Genomic DNA, 22,947 nt, shown 5'->3' with positions numbered 1-22,947 from the left:
CTCTGTGGCCCTCTCTACCCCGGACATCGATGGTTTCTGAGCCTGAGAGGGGGGCGGGATCGGGATGGGACAGTCGGGGGCGTGCACGCGTGTACGGGGGGGGGGGGGGGGGGCGGCGGTGGGCGCATGGGGAGGGAGCGGGTGGGAACCGCTACATTACAGAAAATATAAAGTATAAGTGGGAGAAAGGGGGGGAGAATGTAATCTAAGGGATCTGGGAGGGGGTGGGGGTTGGTCTGGGGGGGAAGGGGAAAGCTGCACTACAGAAAAAAAACAAAAAAAAACAAAAAAAACAATACATTATATTGTAAACTGGGTACTGGCAGACAGCTGCCAGTACCCAAGATGGCTGCCAAGAAGGTAGAGGGGGAGGTTAGAGAGCTGTTTGGGGGAGGCAGGGAGGTTGGGGGCTAAGGGGGATCCTACACAGCAGCATATGTAAATATGCAAAGGAAAAAAAAAGAAAAAAAAGGATGCCTTTTATTTTAGTACTGCCAGTACTTAAGATGGCGGGGACAATTGTGGGGTGGGGGAGGTAAGAGAGCTGTTTGGGAGGGATCGGGGGGGGTGATGTGTCAGGTGGGAGGCTGATCTCTACACTAAAGTTAAAATTAACCCTACAAGCTACCTAATTAACCCCTTCACTGCTAGCCATAATACACGTGTGATGCGCAGCGGCATTTAGTGGCCTTCTAAATACCAAAAAGCAACGCCAAAGCCATATATGTCTGCTATTTCTGAACAAAGGGGATCCCAGAGAAAAATTTACAACCATGTATGCCATAATTGCACAAGCTGTTTGTAAATAATTTCAGTGAGAAACCTAAAGTTTGTAAAATAAATTGTGAAAAAGTGAACAATTTTTTTTATTTGATCGCATTTGGCGGTGAAATGGTGGCATGAAATATACCAAAATTGGCCTAGATCAATACTTTGAGATGTCTTCTAAATATATATATATATATATACATGTCATGGGATATTCAGGGATTCCTGAAAGATATCAGTGTTCCAATGTAACTAGCGCTAATTGTTTTAAAAAAGTGGTTTGGAAATAGCAAATTGCTACTTGTATTTATGGCCCTATAACTTGCAAAAAAGCAAAGAACATGTAAACATTGGGTATTTCTAAACTCTGGACAAAATTTAGAAACTATTTAGCATGGGTGTTTTTTGGTGGTTGTAGATATGCAACAGATTTTGGGAGTCAAAGTTAGAAAAAGTGTGTTTTTTTCCATTTTTTCATCATATTTTATAAAATTGTTTATAGTAAATTATAAGATATGATAAAAATAATGTTATCTTTAGAAAGTCCATTTAATGGCGAGAAAAACGGTGTATAATATGTATGGGTACAGTAAATGAGTAAGAGGAAAATTACAGCTAAACACAAACACCGCAGAAATGTAAAAATAGCCTTGGTCCCAAACGGACAGAAAATGGAAAAGTGCTATGGTCATTAAGGGGTTAAAATGACATGCCCTATCTGAGTCATGAAAATGCATTTTTGACTAGACTGTCCCTTTAAGACCCCTCATTAAAACTTTATCTTTGTTTCACAGATAGGTTACAAACCACTTTAAGCTGAGTAAAGGTTCCCTTTGTTCCTCTATCCATTGCATGAGAAGTATAGAAGTGTTTCCGTTGAATTGCATGACAAGATCTTGCATGTACATACTTGATCACAGCCTGTGGTGGAATAAATTTACATTCTAGCACAATTTATTAGTGCATTTAAAATATGATTATAAATATTTTAGCAATATATAGAATAGGAAAAGGGTTTCTAGTAAATGTTAACCTTGCTTTAGTGATTATTGAAATATATGCACATTTTTTGCAGAAAGATGTGTATGGACAAAGCAAATATCAAAGTATATTCTAAACATGAAATGAAAAGCAGCAACATTAACAAAGGTCATATTTAACCATTTAGTTTAGAAGCTGCCCTACAAAGTAATATATTGCCTGTTAAAATACAGACAATGTAACAAGGGGCAGCAATATATTAAACAAACATTTATACATTTTATATATAAAAAAATGGAGATTAAAATATCTTCCCTTATGTACAAATTGTTACTACAGACTAAGATTTTTTTAAACATAAAAACTAATTACAATGATGCATATGAATATTTGATATGCAAAGTACATCTCTGAAAAGCTAAATGTCATTTTAATATGCAGTACTGCTAACAAGTAACTTTTAAACACAAATTAATATGAATGAATGATAACCAAATGCAGCAGTTATTATAAGATGTAGGCACAGATTTGTGTTAATAATGAAAGCAAAAATACAACAGGCATTCTAAAAGAACTACTAACAGAAAATGTACATTAGATGCATTAGAAAATATTTTCAATTGACCCCCCTCAAAAAAAATATTTTGTCCTATACAGATCGTATTCCATAGAACTTTGTTTAAGCAACATGTTTGTGGTTACTGTACAGAAATCCTTATCCGTGATGAAAGGTATGAAGATTCAAATCAAACACCAGACTACTGTAAGAGCCGCCACAACACCATTAAGTATTGCCATGGTGTAGCCCATGTGGAAAGAATGTCCAGTCATTTTCCTAAAAAATATATATATATTTATTTATTAATGTCATTAGTTGCATTATATTACGCAATACATATTTCACACGCAATACAATTATATTTGGCATGCAGTTATTTTTTTAAGAAACTGATCCGCTTATATCTTGTAATATATTAAAGGGGAAAAAAGCTAAGACCGAGGCTTTAAATGCATTTTTCTTTGTGAAAAATATTATGGAAAATAATATATGTCTGAAATTAAACTTAGCAGTGGAAAGAGCTATTGAAATAGAAGCCACATTTACGTATCATTTCCCTTTACTCTATGCTAAGTACTATTAGTAACTTAATGACCAACAGAAAAATTCCCGCTGTCAATGGGAGGAGAAATGTACTGTTATGCGGACTGAAGTGTATTGGCTGAGCAAAAAGCATGCATTATAAAGACATTTCTTTATTCATACTTCTTGGTGTACTGCTTAATTGGCATTTGTATTGAGATATTGAACACTAATAAAATGCTTCTGCTGTAAACCCAAAGTGGGCCTGTTTTAGTCGACTGCTATGCATAACATTCAAAACTGAAATGGACAGGACAGTATTTCATTTTTATAAATAGAAGCATTTTTGCAATGCACATGTATTAGCACTTCCTCAGCATGCACATGCCATGTATATCCGAATATGCTCTCTTCACCTACATTCAAACGGGGTGGCTAATATCTCAGTAGCAATAATGCAGTCATCGCTGATGAGATATAAGCTACTGTCAGCTCTCTGAGCAAATGCAAAGTTTGAATGCAGAGTATTTCTACTTATGTTTGTGTAGCATAAAAGCTATCTATGAAACTGCTTTTGTTAGAAGTACATCTGCGAACACAAATATTCAAAACGGAAATGCCTTCATGTGTTTTCAGAGTTATATCCCTTTAACCCACATCTGCAAGTCTCTCTCTTGCTAATTATTAGTTGGTCATATACTGCACTTGATGCAATGTAATGAGAAAAACAGCAGGCTGGTCAGCACACCAGATGTCTGCAGAGGACACAGCTCTCTCGCTATTTATGTGATCAGACTTAATTGTTTATTTAGTTGCCATGTTAAGCCTACATTTTTAAATAAGGAGAATGTGATAGAATACTCAAAGGGAATGTACAAAGCTACAATTATATGAGGGATGTAAAACTTATGTGCAAAATATGTGATTTATAAAATAGTGCAGAATTATATAACATTATATTAGCAGCAGCTTTATAAAACCTAATATTCCCTGTGAATTTTTATAAAAAAATACTGTTTTCCAGACCCGCTCTCTGTGCTCTTCTGAGCGGGTCTGGTTTTTACACAGAGCGCATCTGGCCAGCTGTCTAGTCACAGCCCGGCCCGACCGCGCCATTACACTCCGTGCAGCTCGCTCCTGCTGTCAGACAGAGCATGAGCGAGCTGCACTGAGTATAATGGCGCGGTCGGGCCGGGCTGTGACTAGACAGCTGGCCAGATGCGCTCTGTGTAAAAACCAGACCTGCTCAGAAGAGCGGGTTTGGAAAACAGTATTTTTTTATAAAAATTCACAGGGAATATTAGGTTTTATAAAGCTGCTGCTAATATAATGTTATATAATTCTGCACTATGTGCAGAATTATATAACATTATTTTTTAGGTTTACTGGCCCTTTAAAAAGCTAAAAAAGTAAATGTAATTAATTTAAAAGATAGAAAAAAAAGACTAAGTCTAAAATGTGCATCACTGCATTTCAATTTTAAACACATTTGCAACATACTTATGTTAGCAAAAATGTTTCTAGTAACAGTTATTACGGTTTCATTGTGAGTAGAATATCAGGATTCAGAGAGCTGGCGATGGGGTGTATTGCATCACTGCAGACGTGTGTCATACAAGCCACTCACTCTCTGAGAAGGTGTGGTGTTTGAATGCTGGTGCACAGGCCACTCACGGCATATGTGCATATGCCGTTGAAAAACAGTAATAAATAATTTACAAGAAGCATATTTTGCTAATGGAAGTATATTGCAAAAATGCTTCTATTTAAAATTTAAAGGCACCCATGCACATTCCAATTTTGACCTTTCAATCCCTATTGTATAGCCCATACAGTTTTTTTTTGTTTTTTTTAAATGTATAGCTTTGCTTATTTGAAATAACATTGCTCTGATTTTCAGACTCCTAACCAAGCCCCAGAAATTTAGGAGAATACTGAGGTATACCTACTCCAGCTTTCTCCTGTTTGTGTAAAGAGTCTTCATTTGCAGAGGAAGGGGGGAGTGACTGTTATTTTCCACTTAAAGTGGGTGTTCTAGTTACCTTTGTAACAGAGCTAAACTGGATGCTTCTAAGTAAGTTTTTAAACGGTTTTATACTGAAATTTTATATATCGGTATCTTTGCATATTATTCTTTATAGTAGTGTCTATTACATGCAGTTAAAATTGGTGTATACCATTCCTTTAAGTCCAAAAACTTTCAGTATAGGTGGAAATACTACAGGCTAAATCAGATAAAAAGCTATTGCACTCTTTGTGGGGAGATTTTTATGTCACACACCCAGCTGTAAATTTGTAATACCTTTGGTATTTTTATTGTGTATAATAAAATACTAATGTTTTTACTTTTACATCAGTCTGGTGTTGTTGTGGTAGTCTCCATATCAGTAACCTTAGGGCAGCTGAGCCTCCCTTCCCCCCCTTTTCGCTCCAGTACAACCCCAGCTGAGGAGAAACAACACTCTGGGAACACCGGATAGAGGCAACACAACCAGCAAACTTCAGCGCTGACCACATTCGGTACAGACCTGCCACACAGCCAGCTGGTTTGCTGCAAATACCAGCCTGCCTCTGCCGGCACAAGAGAGTGCCGCCCTGCTTGTGAGTACCCTTATTCTGTCGCTAACTGGATCTTTTTGGTTTTATTGACCTACACATGTGGCGCCTCTGTGTTTGTTTTTATCTCATCTTTACAGAAGTACATCATCACCTTGGGTGACCACAGAGAGCTGCCTATCCAGTTTTGGGAAGTTGAAGACTCCCATTTTATGGTTATATTGTTTTACTCATATTTGTCAATTGTGCATCATCTGCCCCATTTTTTATTTTCATTACACCATTGTATTTATTGTTATTTTAACCACATAAGTTGCATATATAGGGAACCACATTATATTATATTATATATACCCTACGCCTGTTAGCGACTCCTATAGAAGCACTGTGATTTCTATATCACTGTTACTTCTTTATCTACAGGCTAAATCAGCTATTTTAAATACCAAAATATGGGTAAACGAGCTACTTGTAAACAATTCAATACACTCCAGCAGGTAAAATAGATCATTTTGGACAAATTAAAGAGAAGAGTTTTGGGTAAACTGTCCCTTTAACTACTTAACCCTTAACCTTGCTTATCGTACTTATCGTATCGCAGTCCCGGCTGTTAAGTTACAGCCAAAAGCTGGAGTTCCTGAGCTGTGTGTCACCTTCTGTAACAATTATCTGCTGGTGTCAGCAGGAGGTGTGGGAAGGAGAGGGAGGGAGTGGAATGGCCCCACAATACAGAAAAAAAATAAAGGGACAGGGAGGTATAGGGAGCTACACTACAGAAAAAGGACGGGGGACCACTACACTACAGAATGCTTTAAAGATACATTAAAAAATGGGTTTTATAGGTACTGGTATACAGCTGCCAGTACCTAAGATGGCGGACAATAGTTAGAGGGGGAAGGTTTAGAGAGAAGGTTGAAGGATAAGGGGGAATCCAACACTGCTGCAAATAATTTATTTTTTTTAATTAAAATGCCTTAAATCTTCATATTGGCAGACTGTCTGACAGTACCTAAGATGGTGGGGACCAGGGGGGAGTGAGGGAGGGTATAGAGCTAATTAGGAGGGATAAGGTAGGGATCAGGGGGTGTGAGGTGTCAGATGAGAGGGTATTCTCTACACTAAAGATAAAATTATCCTTTAAAGGGACATTATACACTCATTTTTTCTTTGCATAAATGTATTGTAGATCTATTTATATAGCTCATAAAGTTGTTGTTTTTTTAATGTATAGATTTGCTTATTTTTAAATAACATTGCTCTGATTTTCAGACTCCAAACCAAGCCCCAAAGTTTTATGGGAATACCTTCAGCTACCTTCTCCAGCTTGCTCCTGTTTGTGTAAAGGGTCTTTTTCATATGCAAAAGGGGGAGGGGAGGGGGGGGGAGTGTCTTATTTCCCGCTTGCAGTGGGCTTTCCAGCTACCTTTTCAACAGAGCTAAACTGAGAGCTTCTAAGTAAGTTTTTAAACAGTTTTATACTGGATTTTTATAGTAGTGTCTATTACATGCAGTTATATGAAAATGAGTGTATACTGTCCCTTGAAAGCTACCTGATTAACCCTTTCACTGCCTGGAATAATAGATGTTTGGTGCACAGCTGCTATTAGCAGCCTTCTCATTACTAAAAAGCAATGACAAAGCCATGTACAGTATGTCTGCTATTGCTGAACAAAGGGGATCTTAGAGAAGCTTTTACAACTATTTGTGTCATGATTGTACAAGCGGTATGTAAATAATTTCAGTGAGTTTGTAAAAAAGTTACTTTTTTCTTTATATATGATCGCATTTGGCGGGATATGGTGGCATGAAATATACCAAAATGGGCCTAGTTCAAATACCCTGGGTTGTCTACAAAAAAAAAAAAAAAAAAAAAATACAAATAATTATATATATATATATATATATATATATATATATATATATATATATATATATATATATATATATATATATATATAGAGGTTTGGGAAGTGTAGTAAATACTAAACGTAAAAACTAGACTGGAGGTGCTGAATAGTTGCTCAGTGAATCAAGGGAGGAGCTGCTGGAGTAAACCTAAGAAGTGTGTAGGAATTACCCTCTAATATCTACACACAGAATAATGAAATGTCTGGAAGAGTTAGTAAACTACCCAGCGCTGCACCCTAATTTGCATAAGAAATCAGTTGGATAAAAATAATAATGATAGTAATAATCTGCCACCCCAACATAGAATTATTATGCACGATGTACACACTTATAGCTCTATAGAATGCCATTCCCACAATACATAATCCGTATGTTAAATATTAAAAGAACGGATATAAAATGTAGCAACCAGTTAGATGAAAATGGAAGTGCACTCCGTATACAACTGTTACTCGGTTAGTGTAAAATACAAAGTACTAGTGAATAATTGCACTTACGTTGAGTGCTGCAATTACGTAAAAACAGAATTTATGCTTACCTGATAAATTACTTTCTCCAACGGTGTGTCCGGTCCACGGCGTCATCCTTACTTGTGGGATATTCTCTTCCCCAACAGGAAATGGCAAAGAGCCCAGCAAAGCTGGTCACATGATCCCTCCTAGGCTCCGCCCACCCCAGTCATTCGACCGACGTAAAGGAGGAATATGCATAGGAGAAATCATATGATACCGTGGTGACTGTAGTTAGAGAAAATAATTCATCAGACCTGATTAAAAAAACCAGGGCGGGCCGTGGACCGGACACACCGTTGGCGAAAGTAATTTATCAGGTAAGCATAAATTCTGTTTTCTCCAACATAGGTGTGTCCGGTCCACGGCGTCATCCTTACTTGTGGGAACCAATACCAAAGCTTTAGGACACGGATGATGGGAGGGAGCAAATCAGGTCACCTAGATGGAAGGCATCACGGCTTGCAAAAACTTTCTCCCAAAAATAGCCTCAGAAGAAGCAAAAGTATCAAATTTGTAAAATTTGGTAAAAGTGTGCAGTGAAGACCAAGTCGCTGCCTTACACATCTGATCAACAGAAGCCTCGTTCTTGAAGGCCCATGTGGAAGCCACAGCCCTAGTGGAGTGAGCTGTGATTCTTTCAGGAGGCTGCCGTCCGGCAGTCTCATAAGCCAATCGGATGATGCTTTTAAGCCAAAAAGAGAGAGAGGTAGAAGTTGCTTTTTGACCTCTCCTTTTACCTGAATAAACAACAAACAAAGAAGATGTTTGTCTGAAATCCTTTGTAGCCTCTAAATAGAATTTTAGAGCACGAACTACATCCAAATTGTGTAACAAACGTTCCTTCTTTGAAACTGGATTCGGACACAAAGAAGGCACAACTATCTCCTGGTTAATATTTTTGTTAGAAACAACTTTCGGAAGAAAACCAGGTTTAGTACGCAAAACCACCTTATCTGCATGGAACACCAGATAAGGAGGAGAACACTGCAGAGCAGATAACTCTGAAACTCTTCTAGCAGAAGAAATTGCAACCAAAAACAAAACTTTCCAAGATAGTAACTTAATATCTACGGAATGTAAGGGTTCAAACGGAACCCCTTGAAGAACTGAAAGAACTAAATTGAGACTCCAAGGAGGAGTCAAAGGTTTGTAAACAGGCTTGATTCTAACCAGAGCCTGAACAAAAGCTTGAACATCTGGCACAGCCGCCAGCTTTTTGTGAAGTAAGACAGATAAAGCAGAAATCTGTCCCTTCAAAGAACTTGCAGATAATCCTTTCTCCAAACCTTCTTGTAGAAAGGATAGAATCTTAGGAATTTTTATCTTGTTCCATGGGAATCCTTTAGATTCACACCAACAGATATATTTTTTCCATATTTTATGGTAAATTTTCCTAGTTACAGGCTTTCTAGCCTGAATAAGAGTATCAATGACAGAATCTGAAAAACCACGCTTTGATAAAATCAAGCGTTCAATCTCCAAGCAGTCAGTTGGAGTGAAGCCAGATTCGGATGTTCGAATGGACCTTGAACAAGAAGGTCCTGTCTCAAAGGTAGCTTCCATGGTGGAGCCGATGACATATTCACCAGGTCTGCATACCAAGTCCTGCGTGGCCACGCAGGAGCTATCAAGATCACCGAAGCCCTCTCCTGATTGATCCTGGCTACCAGCCTGGGAATGAGAGGAAACGGTGGGAATACATAGGCTAGGTTGAAGGTCCAAGGTGCTACTAGTGCATCTACTAGAGTCGCCTTGGGATCCCTGGATCTGGACCCGTAGCAAGGAACCTTGAAGTTCTGACGAGACGCCATCAGATCCATGTCTGGAATGCCCCATAATTGAGTTATTTGGGCAAAGATTTCCGGATGGAGTTCCCACTCCCCCGGATGGAAAGTCTGACGCTTCCCAATTTTCCACTCCTGGGATGTGGATTGCAGACAAGTGGCAGGAGTGATTCTCCGCCCATTGAATTATTTTGTTCACTTCTTCCATCGCCAGGGAACTCCTTGTTCCCCCCTGATGGTTGATATATGCAACAGTCGTCATGTTGTCTGATTGAAACCTTATGAATTTGGCCTTTGCTAGTTGAGGCCAAGCTTTGAGAGCATTGAATATCGCTCTCAGTTCCAGAATGTTTATCGGGAGAAGAGATTCTTCCCGAGACCATAGACCCTGAGCTTTCAGGGGTTCCCAGACCGCGCCCCAGCCCACCAGACTGGCGTCGGTCGTGACAATGACCCACTCTGGTCTGCGGAAGCTCATTCCCTGTGACAGGTTGTTCAGGGTCAGCCACCAACTGAGTGAATCTCTGGTTCCCTGATCTACTTGGATCGTCGGAGACAAGTCTGTATAATCCCCATTCCACTGTCTGAGCATGCACAGTTGTAATGGTCTTAGATGAATTCGTGCAAAAGGAACTATGTCCATTGCCGCAACCATCAAACCTATTACTTCCATGCACTGCGCTATGGAAGGAAGAAGAACAGAATGAAGTACTTGACAAGAGCTTAGAAGTTTTGATTTTCTGGCCTCTGTCAGAAAAATCTTCATTTCTAAGTAGTCTATTATTGTTCCCAAGAAGGGAACTCTTGTTGACGGGGACAGAGAACTTTTTTCTATGTTCACCTTCCACCCGTGAGATCTGAGAAAGGCTAGGACAATGTCCGTATGAGCCTTTGCTTTTGACAGAGACGACGCTTGAATCAGTATGTCGTCCAAGTAAGGTACTACTGCAATGCCCCTTGGTCTTAGCACCGCTAGAAGGGACCCTAGTACCTTTGTGAAAATCCTTGGAGCAGTGGCTAATCCGAATGGAAGTGCCACAAACTGGTAATGCTTGTCCAGAAACGCAAACCTTAGGAACCGATGATGTTCCTTGTGGATAGGAATATGCAGATACGCATCCTTTAAATCCACCGTGGTCATGAATTGACCTTTCTTATAATAAAAGATTTATAATCCCAATTGATTAATTTCTTTTTTTGGCAGGACTGTGGTGTAAAAATCAGTCACATCCACTCTCTACATAGGCTTTCTAAGGGGCTAGACTTCAAGATTGTCATTACTATATGAACTAATTTAACCATTTCACAGATGGATTAAAAACAAAAAAGGTAAACATATACTTTTTTAATGCCAAAGATTACACATATGGCATTTGATTAGTTAAAGGAACATTCCACCCAATATTGGAATCCACATGGATGCATTTCAGTTTTGAACAGAAGCATTTTTGTAATATACATGTATTATCAAAAACTAGAGCTATTTAAAAAATGTATTTAAGTATGCAGTTGCACCGTGCACCAAAACTGTAAACACAGCACTTGCTCAGAATGGCTAAGGTCCTTGTACCATATGATAATGACTCAATTTGTTAAAGGGACACTGAACCCAATTTTCTTTCATGATTCAGATAGAGCATGCAATTTTAAGCAACTTTCTAATTTACTCATATTATCAATGTTTCTGTGTTCTCTTGCTATCTTTATTTGAAAATCATGAATGTAAATCTTAGCAGCCAGCCCATTTTAGGTTCAGCACCATGGATAGCGCTTGCTTATTGGAGGTTGACATGTACCCACCAATAAGCAAGCATAACCCAGGTTCTGAACCAAAAATGGGCCGGCTCCTATGCATCACATTCCTGCTACATGTGGGCAACATCATTATCAGTGGCATCATTGTCCCTACTTTGTCCGGACACTAAGTCACATTCATCACATATATTTAAATGGGGAGGAACCTTGGCTTCCAAACATACAGAACATCGTCTATCTGATGGTTCAGACATGTTAACAGGCATAAACTTGATAACAAAGCACAAAAAACGTTTTAAAATAAAACCGTTACTGTCACTTTAAATTTTAAACTGAACACACTTTATTACTGAATATGCGAAAAAGTATGAAGGAATTGTTCAAAATTCACCAAAATTTCACCACAGTGTCTTAAAGCCTTAAAAGTATTGCACACCAAATTTGAAAGCTTTAACTCTTAAAATAACGGAACCGGAGCCGTTTTAACATTTAACCCCTATACAGTCCCTGGTATCAGCTTTCCTGAGACCCAACCAAGCCCAGAGGGGAATACGATACCAAATGACGCCTTCTATAAGCTTTTTCAGTGGATCTTAGCTCCTCACACATGCATCTGCATGCCTTGCTTTCCAAAAACAACTGCGCATTAGTGGCGCGAAAATGAGGCTCTGCCTATGACTAGAAAAGGCCCCCAGTGAAAAAGGTGTCCAATACAGTGCCTGCCGTTTTTTTTAATACATCCCCAAGATTAAAAGAACTATTTATAGTTAACATCCATTAAATATACTTATAAAGTAATCGTTTTAGCCCAGAAAAATGTCTACCAGTCTTTAAAGCCCTTGTGAAGCCCTTTATTCTTATACTAAACTAAGAAAATGGCTTACCGGTTCCCATAGGGAAAATGACAGCTTCCAGCATTACCAAGTCTTGTTAGAAATGTGTCATACCTCAAGCAGCAAAAGTCTGCCCACTGTTTCCCCCAACTGAAGTTAATTCATCTCAACAGTCCTGTGTGGAAACAGCCATCGATTTTAGTAACGGTTGCTAAAATCATTTTCCTCTTACAAACAGAAATCTTCATCTCTTTTCTGTCTCAGAGTAAATAGTACATACCAGCACTATTTTAAAATAACAAACTCTTGATTGAAGAATAAAACTACATTTAAACAACAAAAAAACTCTTAGCCATCTCCGTGGAGATGTTGCCTGTGCAACGGCAAAGAGAATGACTGGGGTGGGCGGAGCCTAGGAGGGATCATGTGACCAGCTTTGCTGGGCTCTTTGCCATTTCCTGTTGGGGAAGAGAATATCCCACAAGTAAGGATGACGCCGTGGACCGGACACACCTATGTTGGAGAAAAGACACTCAAGTTGCACTTATGATATTATATACAATTTAGACATAAAAGATTATCCAAGGCAATAGCTAGCACAAAGTTGCATGTAGCATGTAGAGCAAGTAATGGTATATTGAAAATGCTGAATCTTGATCTATGGGTTAAATATACTGGCACTAAATGATTAGAGTGAATAGTCCATATGTAGGCCAAACGGTATTTAAATGTATCACTACGGTATTCAAAACAATGGTAGTTGAAATATATGTCAATATTCAGAATAACCAGTTCAAGAAGATTCCTGTGTATTTAAGATAGAGAGACCTACCTGAAGCGTGCAGGGGAGAGCGGTGTTGGAGGAAACATCCCAGGTTCAAAAGAGTCAAAATAAGTCACTGTCCAAGAAAAGCTGCAACATGAGAGTCCTGCAATAAGGGACAGTACTAGAAGACTCCAAAACCCTTTATCAGTGGAGAAAAAAAATATATATATAGCGATTGCTATTAGCATTAATCCTTCTGATTATATATTAACATGTACAAACAATACGTAAACATATTTTTCATACCAAAAATACTTGTTTTAACGTCATCTTCATTGAATTCTTTTGTAGCTTGTGTATCTATACATTTAAAAAAAAAGAAAAAAAAAAAGAGAGAAATAAGCATGAAAAATAAGCTTTAAGTATTGTGAAAATTTATAATTACATGATCAACAACAAATTCTTATTCAGCACCCAAATGGCACTAAACACAAACTCCAAAACTATTTGTGTCCCATGAACTATATGATACAGTAATTATGGGAAGAGGATGTGCTTTAGAAAACATTCTTAAAAAGGGACAGTGTACCCAAATATTCCCTTTAATTTGTTCCCAATTATCAATTTTACCCAACTGAGTGTATTAAATTGTTTACAAATAGCTAATTTACTTTTATTTTGGGATTTGAAATAGCTGATTTTGCCTATAATACCCCTGCCTATACTGATATATAGATATAGATATATATATATATATATATATATATATATATATATATATATATATATTATAATAAAAGATTTATAATCCCAATTGATTAATTTCTTTTTTTGGCAGGACTGTGGTGTAAAAATCAGTCACATCCACTCTCTACATAGGCTTTCTAAGGGGCTAGACTTCAAGATTGTCATTACTATATGAACTAATTTAACCATTTCACAGATGGATTAAAAACAAAAAAGGTAAACATATACTTTTTTAATGCCAAAGATTACACATATGGCATTTGATTAGTTAAAGGAACATTCCACCCAATATTGGAATCCACATGGATGCATTTCAGTTTTGAACAGAAGCATTTTTGTAATATACATGTATTATCAAAAACTAGAGCTATTTAAAAAATGTATTTAAGTATGCAGTTGCACCGTGCACCAAAACTGTAAACACAGCACTTGCTCAGAATGGCTAAGGTCCTTGTACCATATGATAATGACTCAATTTGTTAAAGGGACACTGAACCCAATTTTCTTTCATGATTCAGATAGAGCATGCAATTTTAAGCAACTTTCTAATTTACTCATATTATCAATGTTTCTGTGTTCTCTTGCTATCTTTATTTGAAAATCATGAATGTAAATCTTAGCAGCCAGCCCATTTTAGGTTCAGCACCATGGATAGCGCTTGCTTATTGGAGGTTGACATGTACCCACCAATAAGCAAGCATAACCCAGGTTCTGAACCAAAAATGGGCCGGCTCCTATGCATCACATTCCTGCTTTTTAAATAAAGATAGCAAAGAGTACAAAGAAAAATTGATAATCGGAGTAAATTAGAAAGTTGCTTAAAAATGCTCTGAGAGAAAAATTGCGTTTAGTGTCCCTTTAATGTCTGACATGATACAAGACCCACTGTTTCTCTGAGAAGCTGCAGTATTTAAAGTGCAGGTGCACTGAGAATATCTAGCTTTGCTTTAAATGCATGTGCAGAGAAAAAATGTTAAAACTAAAACAGTGATAACTTTTACTGGAAGCATTTTTGCCAATACATGTATATTGCAAATATATTTCTATTCAAATATGTAATTCAACTATATACATTTAAATTTTACTGGAATGTCCCTTTAAAGTTTACCATCACTTTAAGGGTTTGATTTATCAAGCCCTTTGCCTCTCTGCGACTGCAGGTTCTCACAAAAGAACCTGCAGTCACAAATTATCAAGCAGCGGTCATCAGACCATTGCTTCCTAGCCACTTCTCCACTTCTTAGGTGAAGCATTTTAATCTCCCCACACACCTAGGTCTAAGGTGATGTAGGTATTTTACTTTCTTCCTGTTGCACCTTTCACCAAATACATCCCATCTCTTCCCTAACATTTTCTGCCTTCGAAATCCACATGATTCGCTTATTCTCTCCCCTCTCTATACGTGTTGTAGTCATTTAAGGGCTCGATTTATCAAGCCCTTTGCCTCTCTGCGACTGCAGGTTCTCACAAAAGAACCAGCAGTAACAAATTATCAAGCAGCGGTCATCAGACCATTGCTTCCTAGCCACTTCTCCACTTCTTAGGTGGAGCATTTTTATCTCCCCAGTCTCATTTAACCGGGGAGATATGACAGTTCCTGCATGCACGTGATTGGCTTGCATGGCCAGGGGGCGACATTGCACGCGAGCAATGATAAATTCCACCAGCGGAATTCTGTCCCCCAGATGCGAGCTGCCGTGGACAGGGGCGCATATGTAGGCCCCTGTCTGCCGTAGCTTAATACATTGAGCACTAATTGCTGGCTATAGAAAAGCTATGTAAACATAACCAGCAGAAGAAATTCAACTCCCATTGGGAGATAAGAGATAATAAAATGTTAATTTTCAATGGTTTCTCTATTGGCTTGGACATACAGAGATAATATAAAGAAGCATGAGTGAGGAAAGAAAGTGATTTAGAAGAACACAACCATCTATTAAATATATAAAAATAAACCTAAAGAAGCAATTTCTCATACATTTTATACTCTGCAGCTGGTATAACAAGTAATTCGAAACACATTAAGAGAAAACAATTTTACAGTGCGCTATCACTTTAAATTTAATTCCAATTAAGGGGACATCAAAGCCAAAATGCAATTTGTTTTAAATTAATTTAGTAAGTGAAAATAAAATGCTGTGATATACATTAATTTTTGTAAAATATCAGAAAATTGTGCTTTTCACATGCTTCCTAGAAAACCAAAAATACTCTTAATACTGCAAATCAGTATCTCATCTTATATCGCTCTCCCTCTTGCTCATACTAGCGACTGGTGATATTTCCCCTAATCCTGGTCCCCAACAACTTCCTAGCCTCTCCTATCCATGTGTGCCTTCCCATAGACATAGACATCAAAATCCTGGAAACCTTACTCAAATACCTTCAAAAAAAGGTTAACTGCAAGGAAAACAGAAACAGAGGCGCCACATGTGTAGATCAATCAAAACTGACAAAATCCAAGCAAGATGAGATACAGGATACTCACAAACGTGAAGGCACTCTCTTGTGCCTGTAGGGGCAGGCTGGTATTTAAACAGCAAACCAGCTGGCTGTACCAAGGGATCCCCGTCAAGATATCCTACAGTTGTGGTGAATCTCACACCAGCAACCCTTAACTAGGTTACTTCCAGCAAAAAGGAAAAATTGTCCAGAGGGGAGGTAGGCTAAACAGCCTTATGGTTACTGGCAAGGGAAATGCCACACGAACACCAGATTTGTTAAAAAAGTTTCAAGTATTTTATTTTTCAAAAGATAAAAAATACCATCAGTAACAAATTACAGCTGAGTGTGTTAAATGGCAAGTCTCCTTGTATATGCAGAGATAATAGCGACGCGTTTCTCAGGGAAGACCCTGTTTCATCAGGCTTGTATACTCTAAAACAGTTTAAATCCCCTTTATATAGGGATCAGTAACCATATGTTTGCAATAAACCCTCCCCTTCCTTAACATCAACCAATAAAACCTTTTCTTTCCAAAAACTCCCACTTGTTGCCTTAATTAGAAGTTTATTATAATTTTTTCTTATGTACTATGTTCACTTGATAAGTAATCTATGAGCCATAACCCTAATGTGGTTGTCTGTGAAATTAGATCTAAATAATGATGTATCGATTATGAGATAATTATAAGTGTGTAAATGTAAACAAACTCCGTAGGTAATCGTTCCCTGACCAATTGTAAGCCATCTTAAGGAGGCTTGTATAATTTAAGGCATCTAAATTGGTTTATGTGCTCCTAGTCTGATGACTGCAAGTACCATCGTGCCTCTATGCCGGAATTACGAGGAAATTGTGTCTGCATGATTGTATGTTGTTCTCTAACCGGCTAATCTAAGTGACTACAAGTACCATCATGCTTCTATATTCTATACCGGAAGTACCCGGATAATGTGTTCGCGTGACTGTTACTTTGTAGTCCTTTTGTTCCTGGAGGGGGCGAACACATTATCCGGGTACTTCCGGTATAGAATATAGAAGCATGATGGTACTTGTAGTCACTTAGATTAGCCGGTTAGAGAACAACATACAATCATGCAGACACAATTTCCTCGTAATTCCGGCATAGAGGCACGATGGTACTTGCAGTCATCAGACTAGGAGCACATAAACCAATTAGATGCCTTAAATTATACAAGCCTCCTTAAGATGGCTTACAATTGGTCAGGGAACGATTACCTACGGAGTTTGTTTACATTTACACACTTATAATTATCTCATAATCGATACATCATTATTTAGATCTAATTTCACAGACAACCACATTAGGGTTATGGCTCATAGATTACTTATCAAGTGAACATAGTACATAAGAAAAAATTATAATAAACTTCTAATTAAGGCAACAAGTGGGAGTTTTTGGAAAGAAAAGGTTTTATTGGTTGATGTTAAGGAAGGGGAGGGTTTATTGCAAACATATGGTTACTGATCCCTATATAAAGGGGATTTAAACTGTTTTAGAGTATACAAGCCTGATGAAACAGGGTCTTCCCTGAGAAACGCGTCGCTATTATCTCTGCATATACAAGGAGACCTGCCATTTAACACACTCAGCTGTAATTTGTTACTGATGGTATTTTTTATCTTTTGAAAAATAAAATACTTGAAACTTTTTTAACAAATCTGGTGTTCGTGTGGCATTTCCCTTGCCAGTAACCATAAGGCTGTTTAGCCTACCTCCCCTCTGGACAATTTTTCCTTTTTGCTGGAAGTAACCTAGTTAAGGGTTGCTGGTGTGAGATTCACCACAACTGTAGGATATCTTGACGGGGATCCCTTGGTACAGCCAGCTGGTTTGCTGTTTAAATACCAGCCTGCCCCTACAGGCACAAGAGAGTGCCTTCACGTTTGTGAGTATCCTGTATCTCATCTTGCTTGGATTTTGTCAGTTTTGATTGATCTACACATGTGGCGCCTCTGTTTCTGTTTTCCTTGCAGTTAACCTTTTTTTGAAGATACACCATCGTTTGGGTGAAGGCCGAGAGCTGCCTTATCTATCTTTCTCTGGACTCATTTGGACTTCATTTGAACTTTTCCATTTGACCATTTGATAAGTCTGTATATACATATATTTTAACTATTTTTTATATTTTATATATTTTTTATTATTATTATTATTTTTTAATTTTTAGATTTATAATTCTATCCACATATATGGTATTACCAGGGGCATATTGATTGTATTACCATTCCAGTACTATACTCTGCCCGTAGTTATTAGCGCCTCCTATAGGGGATTTGTGGTATTACATCAGTATCACAATATCCCTGATAATATATTTTACTCAAATACCTCTTGTTTCTAAAGCCAACACCCCCTTCACTTGTGCACTCTGGAACGCTCGCTCTGCTTACAACAAGCTCACTTCTATCCTTGACCTCTTTATCAGCCACTCCCTCAACATTCTGGCTCTCACAGAAACCTGTCTCTCTACTTCAGACACAGCCTCCACTGCTGCATTTTTACATGGGTGTCTCCACTTTAGCCACACACCTAGGTCTAGAAGCAGACAAGGAGGTGATGTAGGTATTTTACTTTCCTCCCATTGCACCTTTCACCAAATACAACCCATCTCTTCCCTAACATTTTCTGCCTTCGAAATCCACGATTTGCTTATTCTCTCCCCTCTCTATACGTGTTGCAGTCACATACCACCCCCCCACCCCCCGCTCCTTAACTAAATTTCTAGATTATTTTGCTGCCTGGCAACTTTATCTGCTCTCTTCAGACACCCCAGCCATCATTTTTGAGGATTTCACCCCTCCTGTTGACAATCTCACTGCAAAAAATGTCTGCACCTCACTTCCTATTTTGGTCTATCACAATGGACTGACCTCCCACTCACAAAGATGGACACTCCCTGAATTTCAGCTATCAATGCTCCGTCTCAAACTTTACAAATTCCCCTTTTCTCTTTTCTGACCATTATATCCTCACATGTAATTTCACAGCACTTCCTACTTCTCTCCCTCCATCCAACCCTCACACCAAACTCCACAGAAGTCACTAGATCTGCAACACCTCTCAAGCCTCTGCTCTCTTCCATCTCCTCCTTTTCATGCCCTGACCAATCTGTCACTAACACTCCACTCTTACTTCAGTCCTTGACAATTTGGCATCTCCTACCATAACTATGAAGTCACACACTCATCCTCAGCCCTGGTATACTCCTGACACGCCACCTACGCAGATGTTACCGCACTGCTGAGTGACACTGTGTTCAGCTGACTTTCTTCACTACAAATTCATCTTATTTTGCACTTAAAGGGACACTGAACCCATTTTTTTTATTTTGTGAATCAAATAGAGCATGCAATTTTAAGCAACTTTCTAATTTACTCCTATTATCAATTTTTCTTCGTTCTCTTGCTATCTTTATTTGAAAAAGAAGGCATTGAAGGGGTTTTTTGGTGCAGTACTCTGGACAGCACTTTTTTATTGGTGGATGAATGTATCCACCAATCAGCAAGAACAACCCAGGTTGTTCACCAAAAATGGGTCGGCATTTAAACTTCCATTCTTGCATTTCAAATAAAGAAACCAAGAGAATGAAGAAAATTTGATAATAGGAGTAAATTAGAAAGTTGCTTAAAATGTCATGCTCTATTTGAATCACGAAAGAAAAAAAATTGGGTTCAGTGTCCCTTTAACCTATCTAAGCAAGATTACTTATCTACTCTCAAAAAATCTGTTCTCCACTTTCAAGACCTTTCACCACCACCTACTACAACTTCTCTCTCTGCTCAAGATTTTTCCAGTCACTTCAACATCAAAAACAAAATCATCTCTCAACATACTACCAGTCTCCAATCCCCTCACCTCGAAATCATCCAAAACTCTATTGCCCCTGTTTTTGCCCTTATATCGTCGTCTCACCTCACTACCTCTCCCCTTGCTCCCATCCCCTCACAACTATTCCCTTTCCTCTCTCCTACCCTTACCCCATTCTCATACACATTTTCAACCTCTCCTTCTGCACCAGTATATTTCCACCATCTCTTAAACACGCACTAGTCACACCTATACTCAAAAAACCTTCTCTTGATCCAGCATCCCCATCCAACTACTGCCCTTTTTTCCTACTCCCCCTTGCCTCAAAACTTTTTGAAAGGCTAGTATATACACATTTCCTCACATTGAAATCCCTTCTCTTCTCAATCTGGACGTCATCATTAGTTTCCATAATAAAGTCCCACAGGTTTCAATATTATTTGTATGCTGAGGACACCCAAATCTACCTTTCTAAACCAGACCTAGCCTCTTCCTTGCTAACTCATGTCACTGTCTGTCTCATATTTCATCTTGGATGTCCTCTCTTTACCTTAAGTTAAATCTTTCCAAAGTCCCGACTCCCATCTTTCTATAACTGTTGATAAAAGTTTCATTACCCCAAACCCACACACCCAATGCCTTGGGTTAAACTTTACTCATATCTCATTCACTCCTCACATGCAGTCTTTTGCTAATTCCTGCCATTCCCACCTTAAAAAACAAATCCAAATTTGCCACTTCATTACACAAGACACAGTGAAGATATTAATCCTGTCTCTCATCATTTCTCACCTTGACTTTTGCAACTTAATCCTCTCTAGTCTCCCTAGTTGCCATCTATCTCCTTTACAATTCATAATGAATGCCTCTGCCAGGCTGATTTTCCTTATATGTCACGCTTCTTCTGCCAATTCCTTCACTGGCTTACTATAGCCTCCAGAAATAAACACAAAATTCTGACTCTGACATTTAAGGCCCTCAAAGGCACTGACCCCCCCTATATCTGTAACCTTGTCTCCATATACTCTCCCTCCCATCCCCTTCACTATACTCCTGTTACCTCCTCATATTCCCATCTACAGGACTTCTCCAGACTGGCCTATTTTGTGGAACTCTCTGCCTCACTTCACAAGACTCTCCCATAGTTTTGAAAGTTTCAAGACTCTACTGTTCAGGAATGTATACAATATACGCTAACCTTTTCTAACTTTAGTTTTCCTATCCTTTGTTATCCCTGTGAACCCCTTAGCATGTAAACCTACAAGCCCAGCTGTTAGTAAATCACCTTCATGAGAGATGATTTACAACAGCGCAACTCTTGGCAGGGCCTTTTACCCACTTGTTCCCTATAAGAGTTAACTTGCATATCATACCTTGGTTAAATAATTGTTGCATAAACTCTGTACTGTAGTAGTGATTTTAACATTTGCTTGCCAGAAACACAAATAAATCAGTTTACTTGTATGGAACACAATGTGGTGGACTCAGAGAGCACTGGTCTGACTGTTCCAGGTACCTATGGCTGCATGCACCATACTTTGAATTGTGTACTGATGGAAAATGTAGTTCCATTGTTTGCAAAGGATCTAAAAAAAGGTTGACTACAATGCCCCCTTAAGGTAGGAAAGATTCACTACATTATCACAAAAAAAAACACACAGAATGCAACTTCTCTTTTAAAGGGACATTCTACTGTAAATTCTTCTCCACTTTACCTGCTGGGGTGTATTAATAAACTGTTTACAAATTGATCCTTTAAATTTATTTTGACAATTGAAACAGCAGAGTGTAACCTGTTACCGCCACCACCAATACTGAAAATAAAAATACTTTTCTACTCTCTACAGAAAACCTATGTAAGCAAGAATCAGCAGCAATCTATGGCGGTGGGAGAGACGGGTACTAAAATGGTAAACTTTCTATTTCTTGCTCTCTATGAGAGATTATCTAAGAAGTCTCATCAGTACTGCAGGGTACCTCAAAGAATTGTGTAAAGAACTGTATAAAGGCAAATTTTAACTTGAGAGTTGTTTATCTTGCTATACAGGCTTTTGGATGTGAAGAAGAGACATATACATTACAAAATAATACTCAAAACATCCCACTAAGTTTTTGCAGGATTCCTCTCCATGCTGGCAAGTTTTTGATCAACAGGCCCCAAGTAGCAGCCTTTGTGTACAGACAAAGAGATAAGGATATATTTTGTGTTCTTTCTACACTCTCAGACAATTTAAATAGATTGTGTTTTCAATTAGCAAAAACAGCAATTTCATTTACAAAAAGGAGCAGTTTCCCATACTCTGCAGCTTATTGGAAACACATTAAGGGGAAACCAATTTTACAGTACAGTGTCCCTTTAACATCACTTTCTACTAATAAATAATGTGTGAGAACACCTATGTTTATACCTTGCACAATGAGATAGAGGAAGGCAAGCAGGAATGCGAGAAAGCAAACAATCACCAGACAGCACAACATCGAGAAGACTCTTGACGGCCATCTTTTACTCCTTTTAGAAGTGACCACCTGTGACAGAACAGTTCCATTCTGTCCCAGTTGCTCTGAAACTGTATAAAGCTGTGACTCATCCCTGAGAATGTGTGTTGTTGGTGCAGCGGCCTCAAGCAGTTCAGTGTTCAGATTTTTAACCACTTTCTCATGTTCATCTCCTTGTGCACTCTCACTATGGGTGGTAAAGCTCCCAGACACAACAGATTTGTGACTGTTGCTCTTCAGCCTCCTGGTGACTCGAGCAAAGGACATATCCAATAAGGAACCTAAAAAATAAACTATATATCAAACATAACATCAAGCATCAGCCCATGAATTTGTTCGCGTGCACAGTTGCATCACAATTTAACCAGTTTAGGAAAATGTTAAAAAAATTAAAAAGAACAAATAAAAAAATAAAATAAAAGGCAACTAGAAACATAGCACCCAAAAAGATTTACCGGTGGACAAGGTTCAAAAGCTGTCATTGCCCTT

General features: G+C 38.4%; 1 protein-coding gene across 3 annotated transcripts in view; it reads right to left on the bottom strand.

The window, feature by feature from the left end:
* Positions 1–1,695: 1,695 nt before the first annotated feature.
* ARL6IP6 (ADP ribosylation factor like GTPase 6 interacting protein 6) overlaps positions 1,696–22,947 on the bottom strand; it is a 30,310-nt gene continuing 9,058 nt past the window's right edge. For all 3 annotated transcript variants that reach the window (XM_053698307.1, XM_053698308.1, XM_053698309.1), the window contains exons 2-5: positions 22,371–22,739; positions 13,251–13,304; positions 13,011–13,143; positions 1,696–2,584 (exon numbers count right to left, since the gene is read on the bottom strand). In XM_053698307.1, coding sequence (XP_053554282.1) covers positions 2,491–2,584; positions 13,011–13,143; positions 13,251–13,304; positions 22,371–22,725 — 636 coding nt within the window. In that variant the 5' untranslated portion in view covers positions 22,726–22,739 and the 3' untranslated portion in view covers positions 1,696–2,490. The remainder of the gene's footprint in view (positions 2,585–13,010; positions 13,144–13,250; positions 13,305–22,370; positions 22,740–22,947) is intronic.

This window comes from Bombina bombina, chromosome 1 (genome assembly GCF_027579735.1).
Source record: "Bombina bombina isolate aBomBom1 chromosome 1, aBomBom1.pri, whole genome shotgun sequence".
In the NCBI taxonomy this organism is placed as follows: Eukaryota; Metazoa; Chordata; class Amphibia; order Anura; family Bombinatoridae; genus Bombina; species Bombina bombina.
Note: the sequence above shows the minus strand (reverse complement) of the source record. Positions and strands in the feature narration are given on the sequence as shown.